A 12,733-nucleotide genomic window follows, 5' to 3' on the forward strand; every position below is an offset into this window, starting at 1 on the left:
TTTCCTCTCCTCTCGCCTCTGGTGGTGGCTGTCATCCGTGATGACCGAGGTGGAGCTGACGCCCCGGCACTGGGTGCTGTTCCCATGATGACCTTGATGATGACGACAGTGACTATGGCTGAGTAGGCGCTTATGCCCCCTAACACATTTGGACACTTCACCCGAGCAGTCTTTCTGCATTCATGTCGCACGCTTTGTTGTGTTTCCTTTTCTGATCAATATTTCATCTTTGTTTGCCGCCTCTCTTCGGCAATTATATGTCCGACTGTCCTCGAAGGAGGAGGTCTGGTTTGGTTTCTTTTCAGATTAGTCTCATTAAAGGTTTTGTGATTTTGACCTTGATCTAATTACAGGTCAAAGGTTAGGGGGTGTTGTTTTTCATTTATAGTTTCACAATGTGGGCTTTGTGTAACCCACTGACACTGAAACTGTGATTAATGGCTTTACAAATAAACTTGACCTGACCTGAACTATTGTCCATCATGGTCATTTTCCAGTGGTCAGTGCCAGCATTGACAAAGGGATGCACTGTTCTTAGATATGATATATGTCTGCTATCTGTTCTTTTTTTTATACCCTTTTATCATGCCACTGGTCTTTTGTTGCACTGGCATTTAAGGTCCTGGTTCTCTGGTATAGTGACATGGCACCCTCATATTATCACTGTGTGGGACTTGCTGTGCATACAGATGTACACCAATGCTGACAAACACAAAGAACTCAGCTCTGATTTATTGTAAAATGCCAGAATGTTGTGACCTATTGTATGATCATAAAAGATAACAGAACATAGACTCCTGTAACGGCAAACATCTCTGTAACAGCATCAATTCACCCCAGAACACTGATGTTCAGGGTTCACATTTAATTCTTTCAAAATATAATCAATGTAATTATTCACTGATCAGTAGAGAACACAAATTAGTTTGACTGTATAAAGGAGGCGACTGTCTCACCCTGACTGACGGACTGATCTGAGTCTGGCGTATATAGAGACCTCTTGGTGTAAATGGATTTCTTAATGAGTAAAGGTGGTAAAATTCCAACATCATGCAGAGAAGAAAAAAACACAAAAAGGCCTCACTGCTGGCTGGAAATAGCTCCATAGTGCCAAACAGTTATTAGCCATAAAACTAATGTCAAGCAGGAAAGCTAATGTCATGCTAGTAAATCTTACTCTGCGTAACTTTGCCCGCGGGTAAGCCATCTGTGAATGACAGCGTGTTTGCTATTACAGCTAGTTTCCCAGTTAGCCATTTTATGGTCGTGGAAGAAATGTCAATTCAGAACACCTCAGACTGTTTGAAGTTTAACAACAGCTTACTGTGTCGAACCAACAAGGAACTTGAGCACCCAATGGTGCTGCATTGTCCTGTTTTGTTAACAAACTGACCTTCAGCAAGAACAAAATAACAGCTTTATCAGAGGTTGCATTCCTTCTATCCTCCCCCCCCTTCCTCCCTCCTCTCTCTTCTTCTCGTGAGCTGAGTCTTAGCCTTGCCCCGTTAGAGAACTTGCATCCTCTGCTCTAATGCTCTTCTCTCCGTGCACATATTAAAGCTTCTGCTTACTGTCTGAAAACAGACCTCGTCGTGCTTTTCTTCAACAATGCTCCTCGGATTCAAGGTTACCATTTTCTTCCCATCCACTGCACACACTGTGCACTGATGGGTGTAGGCATGAGATACATCGCTGCATGTGGAAATGGTATGAAAGGATATGTGCTTTCTCTTCGTACGCGGAAACACCAGATATAGTTTTATCATCATGATGTCTTGGCAATTTTATATGCCATGCAAAAATCTGGCAAGCGACTTAAGAAGTAAAAGGCTTGTTGATAACGTCTCTACAAAAGGACAGCTTACTATGGCGGCAGAAATCTATCATTATTCCTCATAATGTGGCCAAATTACTAACATTGTGATGTGTATTCAAACAGTGATACCATGACACTAGTGTAAAATTGCAGGGTAATTCTACTATTGTAAAGTGACAGCTGTACTTGTTGGCAAATCAGCGTGATTCAAACAGACATTCCCTGAAATTAAGTCAAATTTAGGACAATCAATCACGCCATCGTATAGTTTCACAAAAAGCTGAATCCACCTCATACATATTAAAATGCATTCCACCATTTTGTCGCATTTTATGGGAGGACCTCTCTTTTCATTTTACACCCACGGGATGGGTGACAGAGGCAATACTAATATAAGACTCGCCTAAATTCATCTATGGAGATCTCAAGGCACACTACGCCATTTAGAATTAGGCAGCCATGACAAAAGATGAATGAAGAAATGAAAGAAACTGCTCTCACCTGTAGCATTGGGGGGGCATCTATTAAAGGCCAGTTCTCCTGAAGGCGTCCGTCTCCACACCATTGACACTGCATAGTCCTCAGGACAAATCTCATACGGAGCTAGAAAGCAAAACGATACAAGTGTAAGTACATCAATGCAAAGAGCTTTGCAGCATTTCCAATGTGATGCAACAATGTCTTCATATTACATTTAAATACGTATGGAAATATAAGGGATCAAAGCTGTATGTGGTGGCGAATATGAGCATGGTGTTCAGGGATTATAATAAAATATACCGTCTTCCTCAATCACAACCTCTGTGATAGTAAGCAGAGCTAAACAATTATAATAAAAACAAAAGAAAAGTTTCATGTTCTTGTGGAACACTGCTTTCTTTACTCCAGATAATAGAGGTATTAACTGACTTTATGTTTAAGACTGAACTTCAAAAAGAGATTATTTTGAAAACCGTCAGTATGTCACCAGTATTTCAATGACTTAATTTATTATTCATACTTATTCATTCCTCGTCTGTATCTGCTTATCTGCATCTCCTCTTCAGATGCTGTCTCATCTGATCTTATCCGTCATTCACTCCACAGAGATAATTATCTCCCCACTTTCATTTAGAATTGAGTCTTATTACCCTCTGGCTCACCTGGACAGCGTTGGTCGCTGCACTTTCTGACTTCTTCTCCGGTGCCATCACACTGATGCCCAGTCACCGCTGCCCCCTGACACACCCGGGCTCGCCTCTGCCATCCGCCGTCGCAGGACTTAGAGCAGCCACTCCAGGGACCCCAAGGATTCCACTGGCCGTTAGCTAAAACAGAATCATTCTTGGTTAGTAACAGATACCCAAGAGATTTTCAACTAAAATGATGCATCTCTATGTGCGATTTTTATATTATGCCATTCAAGCTTTTGATTAGTGTGACATATCATTTGTGATTACCTTTATTTATTTTGCTATCCATTCAATCAGTTTGTAGATCCAGTTTGTTTGTAAATCTCCAAAAAGTGAACAAAATGACTGAATAATAATCAGGGGGTGTGTATTTTATGGCCAAAGAAGCTGCTCTGTGAGTGGTGATTATTTGCCTCACTTTGCCAATATTAAAAAGGCATTTATGCTGAAGTTTCCAAAACCAGCAGCATGTTTTATGCCCTTGTAATGAACACTGTTAAATTGTGCATTAGACAAAAAAACAGATGCTCCCCTTCAGCAATGTAGTAAATCACATGCCCTTGTCTGAACGGAAAGGTACAACACCCTGTGAGCAGGAAACTCACTCCTCTCATTTTAACCTCCACTTACCCCCTCCTTCACACGTGCGAGACTATTTCATGTCCTACAACTAACCTCTGTCAGGATTGCTTCCGGAAGAGAGCAGAAACAGAAACCACTGTGACCTGTTAGCTAAAACTATCCGCAAGACATTGATCAAATCCCAGCAGATACTGAATCCTCTGCTCCGCATCAGAACAGCTGATTCCTCAGACAGATGCATGCTCATGAGTTTCAAAGAGCCCATTATGCCAGCAGTCCTGGAGAAATCTTTCCAATTTTCAAACACATAACATTGATTAAAATCCTGCACAAGCCTTTATTGTACTTATTAGTCTGTTGTGTTTTTTTGTCTTTAGTCTGTTTTGTTTACTTCAAACGGATGCCTGTTACCTTTTAGCACACTACACTGCTCAAAAATATATTTGACTACTTCTGAGGAACATATTGGGTTTGCCTTGAACTGTCGTTTTTTTTTTTTTATTCTACAAAGCAAGGCGATGCCTCTGGCAGTCATGGACATCGTGCTGACTTGTTAAATGGTGCCTCAGACTGTGTTGTCTCACTAATGTTTGATCTCTCACCTTGGAAACAAATAAGAATTGCTAAATAGGTGGGCCTCATTAAATGAATAAATTGTATAAAGGGTCCTCTCACTGTGAGGCAAACAACAGCATCTCCCGCTTCATTATCATCCACAAGTATGCATTCACAAACATTTACCACTATTTCAGTGGTCCAAGAGAGCATAGGGTTGAATGATGGGTTACACGGCATTTCCGCTGACTTTGAATTTGAGAGGAATCATTGTTGCCACACACACACCAGAGAAATACAGAATAAAAGCCCAGCTGTTTTATGCTCCTGCAGTGAAAATTGCATCAGGAGATTATGAGAGTGCTCAGGCCCTTCATATGATCAGACAATTCAAAGCCTGATGGAGACTACTAAGCTGACATCTTTGAGCCTCTAATACATCTATGATGTTGACAGGCAGTTTGGACAGCTAACCCTGAATTATGTGAAAGGCATACAGTATATCTAACTGGATTTTACAAATCCAATTGATAGAGCATGGTCTTAAACATTATTCTTGATTCTTACAACACAGCTTTGGTTCTTGCTGCAGAGCTTTTTGCTACACAAAAGGAAAGTGTGAAACAGCTCAGTAAAATCAGGCTGCATAATCTAAAGTTGATCGTAATGATCATGGTACTCGTGATTGTAATAATGGTGATGACAATATGGGACACGTTGTTTTTTGTCTCTCTTTTCCCTGTTTCAAATAATGATTTCGAATTTAGACATCAAAGCGGATATAGAATTAAGAGGCTCAGGATTTTACCTGTGCAGTCAGGATTATGGCACTCTCTGCTTTCTGCCCAGTGACCGCGACACTCAGATCCCCCATGGGCGGCCGCTGAGCACTGCCTGGTCCTCTGCTGAGTGCCATTGGCACAGGTCACCGAGCAATCGCTCCAAGAGCTCCACTCCTGCCACTGTCCGTCCACTGAGGCACCAACCACAACCAAACAAGCATGTCCCATGTGAAGGGAAGAAGACGGCAGACAGAAATGGGAGGAGATATTCAGATCACTATTCTCTCTCAGGTTGAAAGCCAATAAAACAGACATTAAGTGGTAAGCACAACAAATGACATTGCTACTAGATTCTGCAGAATTGTTCTGCTGGTTTTCTGCTTTGTGTTTTTTTTTCACAAGTTAGAATTCCCCCAAAAAGCCCAAGGCAAAAGCAGAACAAAACATAAAAAGTGTCTTTGGTAGAATGTCTTTCTATTAAGATTTAGATTATTCAAATGTCAAACTGCAAAAACTGTTTGTTAGCTGCCTTCCATTTCCCCTGTCTGGGCAGTGGGAAAGCATCTGGGATTGAGTGGTTTTCACTGAGTCTGTTACCCGAGCAAAGCTAACATTTACTGTGTGGAAAAACTCATCATCTCTAATCTGCTTACCATTCACAGGCAATTGCGTGTAAGTGATTTTGACGTCAGTATTACAGTACTGACTCTCAACAGGGTTTCCTAAACCGCATTATTGTGTAAGCACTATTACTTTAAATGTACCACAAATCCTGCATTCATTCAGTTTTTTTTACTCACCTTTGCAGTACTGTGTTGATTAATGATAATGTAGCTTTGTGTAAGGTAAACTGCTGCCATTCAAAACAATTGATCTTTGGAAATGATTTTACCTTTTACATGCCTCTCATCATGATGCCTTCAGGGGTAATTGTTAATATTGGCATTTTTTATTAATTACAGAGCAGACAGATGATACCTGGGCATAGGGCTATGTTGCAAAGCTTAGTCTGGGTCTCAGGTCCATCACAGGCCCTGCCTCCATGCTGGGGAGGGGCACACATCCTAGTCCTAGTGCGGTGACCTCGGCCACATGTGAATGAGCACAGGCTCCACGGTGACCACTCCTCCCATACACCGTGTACTGCGGGCACAGAAAAGGCGTCAGGCCTAATCAATGTTTCTGTCCCTGCTATAGCATAAAAAAACCCATAACAAACTGCAGTGAGCCATAAATGAAATACAATCAATCAAAAACAATTTGCAACAAAACTAATGTAAATGAAACACTGAGCACACAGACACTGTGGGACTTCACAAAGCCTCAGCCTCAAGCTTCAGTAACCTTCATACATTCATTGTTTCTTATCATGTACACAATAATAAATGCTACCCCACTAACAATGCTTCATACAGTAGCAAACGTATAAAAAAGTCAATCTTTCACACTGCAGTTTCAACATACAGAATAGCAACAATAAGAATCCTGGCTTTCAAGGTGTGAGTGAGGAGCAGCAGGTCTGCACAGTGTTACAGTTTGTTGATCTTTCTTGGTTGACCAGGAATCTAATAGCAGCGGATCTTCGGGTTAATGTGGGCTGACAATGGTTCTGCAAATCTGTCGTTATACCAACATACTAATCATGTTTATACACAAAGCAGACAGCCCGTGACCTGGTCCCGGACCTCTGACTAACCGCCCACATTTTATGTTTGGTCGAGTGATCAGTAATGAAACGGCCATTCAGACTAAATATCAGGCTATTCAGCCCAAATCCAAAAGGAAATGTATTCATTGACATGCTTCAAATGATGTTTCCTCATCAGATGTATATGCCTGAGCAATTAATGCTAAAATGTTATTAAGGCTAATAATTTCATGTTTATTAAAATAATTCAAAATCTCATGTAGCATATTGTTATTTTTGGCCACCTGGGACAAACTGCCACTATAACTAGTTGAAAATGAGTAAAATACATTAAAAACAACTGTTAGATGTCTCATTTTCAAAGTTTTGATCTTTGGTTGAACAGCAATTTCAAAAACCTTTAATATAAAGGATCATTTTGGTATGCTTTAAGTATACTAATTTCCTGTATTTCCCTTTTCCCCCTCATTTTCCAGAGCATTTATCACTAAAATATAATGCTATTGATACATTTGTCATTTTTATACTATATTCTTTTCCCCTGTTTACTTTTAAACAATAGCTGGCAAAAAGAAACATTCCTCTTGCATCTTGGTTTGTGTGTAAGCTTAACACGGTTCTGGCTGACAGATGGTGCATCTTTATAGAACTGCAGAGAATATTTGCTATTGGCTCAAAGTTTTACTTTGGAGAGAGAAATATGTAAATCTGAGAGGCTGACAGAAGTAAGACACCTCCTGTCTTGTCTTGGCACTCGCAGCGTTCCTAAATGTACACAGTGATATGAAATGGCGAAAACACGTCTTTTTCCGAATGTAAAAGTTTAACCTCTGATATTACTTTCTGAAGCAACTGCTGGCTTCTTGATCCTAGAGATGAAGTGCATTTACTTTCAGAATTGAAGGAGATGGAAATTGTATCAAATCCAAATCACACTGAAGCTACTTTTTATTACCAGAGGTATATGTGTGTACTAAAGATATATGCCAAGGACAAAACACATTATAGCTGCAAAAACACAGGGAACTGCGATAGAAGTAACAGGCTGATGTGTGTGCAGCCATGCCTATACATTTGCAGCCATTTCAAGACTGAGGTGCAAAATAAAGGGCAGAATTAATGGAGACTGGCAGAGGACACAACATATGTGCTGGCCTTTTATCATCTGTTGATTGCAAATGGGATTTAAGATCTTGGAAATGTATGTCTGACTACTTAGTCCACAGGGAATTGATGGTTTGTCTTCAGAGGGGTCACTATCCACAGCTTGTGCAGAGGCTTAAAGTTCCTGCATTACAATAGTTGGATCTCAGGATCAGTTGTAAAGTAGTCAGACCTTGGGATCAAGCCAATGGTCTGCCATGAGCCTAGCTACCGTCTGTCCCAGCCCCTGCCTCTAGGCGCTGCTTTGATGCTCTTAGCTAAGTGTCCCGTGGTGGCCGAAGCATTTACTTTGAAAATTTTGACTTCAAAGCAGGCAGTCACCACAGCTAGCACTGATGGAATAGGATTCCACTTCTTTGTGTGTATTTTCTCTGAACCGAGGCCTAGATTTACAGGGACGGCCACGGGTAACCGTATTGTGCTGCTAGAGGTGAAATTCTTGGACCAGCACAAGATGGTGGACAAGGCTGATGCATCTGCCAAGAATGTTTTCATTAATTCGTGGTAAGCTGGGATTTGGTTGGCCTTCTCATAACATTCCAGTGAGGTTTTATCTTTTTAACTTATTAGCCTGCCTCTTGTGCAAAACTGTATTCACTGTACTTTATTATGTTGCAGACTGCCATCTCTCTCTTTTTTTTTTTTTTTTTTTTTTGCCACAGAGCGGTTTGAGAGAGACTTCTGATTGTTTAGCTGCTTTACAAGGCTGTTGTGTTAAGATTGCACTGCGCTTTTACACGTTACAATGCAGATAAAGAATCAATGGCACCAGGAGATGATCTCTCACATCAAGTTATCAGAAGTGGTTTTCAGAGTCCTTCACTGAGTTTCTCTAATAAAGAGCTACTTGTCAGAGTCTATGTCCTCATCGCATTTAAAATCCCATAAAGTGAAATTATGATTTCCTTCCGCTCTTGTTCTTCTTCTGCAATACATTACTTTAAATAAATAAAAATACCTCAACAGAAGATGTCTGCTCTAACTCTTACTAGGATCATTATTGTTTCTTTCCTGGTTAATAATAGATAACATAACGTACAACAGTCTTCTTTTTGTTTTGTCTTTGGTTTGCAGTGATTATTAATGGTAAATATTCTACAAAGCACTGAAACATTTGCTTTTTTTTATTTTTTTAACTGTATTAGACATGGTCTTTCTTGGCAATAATGTAATATTTTCAGACTGCATCTGCCCTTTGTTTCCATATATGCTTTGTTTCCATTGAGGCTAGTGCTGCTTATGCTCTTTTTTCCAGTTTTTGCTCTGTTTCTTGTGAGAAATACACTTCTGCTGCTGCTGCTGGTGATGATGATGCCAGACAGATCATTCTGTAGACCAACCAAACACACTAACTTATTAGTAGCATGTGTTTAGCACAGTTAAAATAGAAACATAAATCTGAAGCAAATCAAAATATGCACAGTAGGCCTATATCAATTGGCAGCATGTGTAACTAAATTAAATATATTAGGGTAAGTGTTATTACTGTCACAAAATCCCATGGCAAGACCACAACAAACTAATGTATACTACTAACAGCCGGAAGCTAATTCGTCTAAGATACAGAACTACACTGCTCTGCAAAACCCATTAAAAACTGATACAAGAGACATACGTTTTGCACTTGGGTGTCATATTAATTCACTGCTAGCGGCTAGGTAGTTTTAATCTGAAAGAAATCCGCGGCTGCTTTGACTTCCTGCAGAGTTGGAACGGTATTCGGACAGACGGATGTGCGCATGCTCTGTGGCGTGGTTCGTTGTTTACATCGCTTTGCTAGTTTAACGCGCTGAGACCAATTATTAAGCTAGCTGTTCCCATTAAAATGAACAAAACCATCTCACCCGAGTTTGAAAGGTATGGCTCTTTTCTGTCTTTTGACACATGGCAGTGAGGTTGAGTGACAGAATGACAGACGATACTTTATTAATTGTTAGATGAAATAAACTAGCGCATATTCTGGAAGCCAATCATTTTAAAATTGACTTACAATAAATAATAAAACAACTCTGCTACCGAACCTAACATTTGTGTCGTAAGAAATAATTAATATTAACACAAATAAAATATAATTATGCTACCTATTTTGTATAAGGTTTGGTTTCTAATGAGGACAGGGTAAATTGAGATAGTTAGCATAACTTTAACTCGCTCTGAAAGTTGGTACTGGATTTAAAGTAATTTCCCCACGGGGATTATTAAAGTATTTCTGATTGTGATCTGATTCTGAAATCCTCCACTGCAGAAATGTCAGATATTAGCTATCTACATTGCACTGCCTTCCCTCTGCAGAATAACTGCACCAGACTTTAAAAAAAAAAAATGGCATGGGTGCTGTTGGTTGGGTTTAAAAGGGTATCTACTGAGGTAAAAGTAATATTTTGCAAAGCAGACGTGTGATTGTATTTTGGCAGATGCATGGTGTTGAGCAGCATCACAACTTGTATGGAAGCATGCTTGATCTCAGCCTGCAGCGACTGAACCATTGTTCACAGATGTTGGTGTTTTCAGTGTGGAGGTAAGGCTGTTTTTAGACTGGAAGTGATGTGTCTTTAATTTAAGCATTTTCTATTTTGGAGGTATCCTTCCACCTTGGCATACTACAGACGGTGTGAAGAAAGCAAATCGATCTGTCTGCCTTACAGAATATTAGATATAGACTCTGTGTTTCATGTGGCACCATGCCAGCTGGGTTTTTTTGTGTGTGTGTGTGTACCAGTTGTCTACTGTAACTAAGTAAGGTTAGTGCTAGATCAGCTGAATTTCTTGCGGATGACTTGGAAAAACAAATTCTATGATCCCCAGTGCAAGGTTTTTTAATATAAGTAAGTAAAGAGAAAAACCATTATCTTTCAGATATTACAGGCAATGCAATTTAACGTCACTGCAGGACTACAGTACATTTGATACGATCAAACTAAACAAAACGAAACAAAACAATAAATTAAGAATAGTGACATTTTAGAAGTTAAAAATAATCTCCTCCTAACTCTCCCTCTCTTATTTTCTCTAACAATCTAACACAGGCTTACTCTTGCGATAAAAGCCAAAATTGCTTTTAAGTTGTCCCAGACTTTTATGGCCCAGTTATTTGGTGATAAGTGTTTCTGCATTATTATGTGAAAGAAAGTTCTGGATCCACAATTAGCCATGAGCAAACGCCTAATGTCTGCAGGTCTTGAAATAAATCGAGGACAATAATGAATTCACATGGGCAGCTCTGCACGTTCTGGTTCTGAATTAATAATTATTCTTCATGCAAATGAATGCAGATACCTGGAATAGGGCTGTGTAGCTTTTTATTTCCTGAGAATCAGGAGCTTTATTGCTGTCTGAACTAAATATTAATGGCCATGGAGGAGTCACACCAAGACTGGTATTTGGGCAACTGCTCTTTTTTGAATGACTCATTCTCTTTCTAGCTCTTACTGTCCAAGCACAGCTCTTACTGTCCAAGCACAGTAAGAGAATGACCCTTTTGAAAACTGCCAACTTCCCACTTACACATGCCACATCTAAAAATGAAGTACAGTACATCATAAATCAGAATGTCAGAGGATGCAGCTCGCAGTATTTTTAAGCAGCCTTAATTAGTTAAGACTTTGTCATGCGGTCGCAGAAGCACTACACTTAAGCGCCATCAAATATCTTGACTAAACATGAGTTCGGAATCTCATTATTAAATCAACATATTTGTCTATGTAAACCATATCAAAAATGGATAATGCTGACTTGTTTAGAACGACACACTGTCCTACCAGATGCGTACAGACAAACGTTAACGCACCGCAATCACCAGTCAAAAAAACATCTGATGCTGATACCTGACTGCCAGTGACTCATCTGCCCTGCCATCATGGGTTGAGGAAGAAATGCCTTACAGTGTGTTTAAAGAAATGCTGCCAAGCTATTTTAAAATGCACAGCTGACCTTCAAGGAAATGAAGCTGATAACACATCAGTATCTACTGCTCCCCAAGCTCCAAGCAGGACCACATGTCATTAAACCATTTCAATGCTGATGAATTGTCTTTACAGTTATATGAAATGGAAAACACAAAAGTGATCATGGAAAAAAAAAAAACACATTCACAAAATAACATCGAAGAAAGAAAGCATTAGATTAATTATAGTAATAATACCTGCAATAATGATAATAATACATTCTTAAATAGACATTGAAAAGTTTGTTAAAACACAGCAACACATTTCCTCCCATAAACAACAAATGAGCAAAACATTAATATTCAAGAATCTGCGGCTAACACTACCTGGACAAGGGGCAGTGTTATTGCAAACCCTTGATTCTCTTAAAGGGCCGCTGCAGTGTGTTCCGTATGGTGAGACACATGTTCTTGTTCGCACCTGCGACCCTTGACCGCATGTTACAGAGCATGAGCTCCACTGGGACCACTCCTCTGCACCTGATTCACCTGTGTGGGAGAAGGGTGACACTAGTTAAATGCAGCAATATGGTCCTGGGGCAGGGCTTACGGGGCAGGGTGGGGCAAGGCGGGCGGGGTTTAGTATAATGGGGAGGTGCCAACATGAGTCACATTGGGGTGAAGTGGGGTCTTTAAGATTTATTGTACAGTCTATACTACCTTTATGTGATCTTTGATAAATACTGACAGCTTAATTCTTCTGACTAGAGATTTCATTTACTACAATAAAGTGTTTTGTGTCTGCATTCATAGAGAACAGTAAACGGTCTTTATAGTGTATGTGTTAATGAATCAGCCTTTTTTTTTTTTTTTACAACAAATTTAAATGTGCATTTATGCAAAGATCACAGAGAGGGCAAATGAACAGTAGACATTAGGGTTACATCTAACTGTTTCACTTCATCTTTAAAAAATAACTCATGCATTTCAATGAAACTCAATAATATGTTTAAACAAACGGAGAAAAGCACCATAAACAAACAAAATTTCATAAGAACATGGTGACATGCAAGAAAGACAAAATCTGAGAAAATAAAATGGAATTTAATGGGTGTTAGTTCAGAAAGAGGT

The 12,733-nt window shown here is 39.7% G+C and overlaps 1 protein-coding gene across 10 annotated transcripts in view; it reads right to left on the bottom strand.

Annotated features, from left to right (window-relative positions):
* Nucleotides 1-12,733, bottom strand: part of adgrb3 (adhesion G protein-coupled receptor B3) — a 112,254-nt gene that overhangs the window by 51,058 nt on the left and 48,463 nt on the right. For 8 of the 10 annotated variants that reach the window (XM_051426908.1, XM_051426918.1, XM_051426907.1 and 5 more), the window contains 5 exons: nucleotides 11,990-12,151; nucleotides 5,886-6,050; nucleotides 4,934-5,098; nucleotides 2,959-3,123; nucleotides 2,318-2,419 (listed from right to left, as the gene is read on the bottom strand). In XM_051426908.1, the coding sequence (XP_051282868.1) occupies nucleotides 2,318-2,419; nucleotides 2,959-3,123; nucleotides 4,934-5,098; nucleotides 5,886-6,050; nucleotides 11,990-12,151 (759 nt within the window). The remainder of the gene's footprint in view (nucleotides 1-2,317; nucleotides 2,420-2,958; nucleotides 3,124-4,933; nucleotides 5,099-5,885; nucleotides 6,051-11,989; nucleotides 12,152-12,733) is intronic. The other 2 variants (XM_051426927.1, XM_051426935.1) reach the window with 2 other exon arrangements.

This window comes from Dicentrarchus labrax, unplaced genomic scaffold (genome assembly GCF_905237075.1).
Source record: "Dicentrarchus labrax unplaced genomic scaffold, dlabrax2021, whole genome shotgun sequence".
Lineage (NCBI taxonomy): Eukaryota > Metazoa > Chordata > Actinopteri > Moronidae > Dicentrarchus > Dicentrarchus labrax.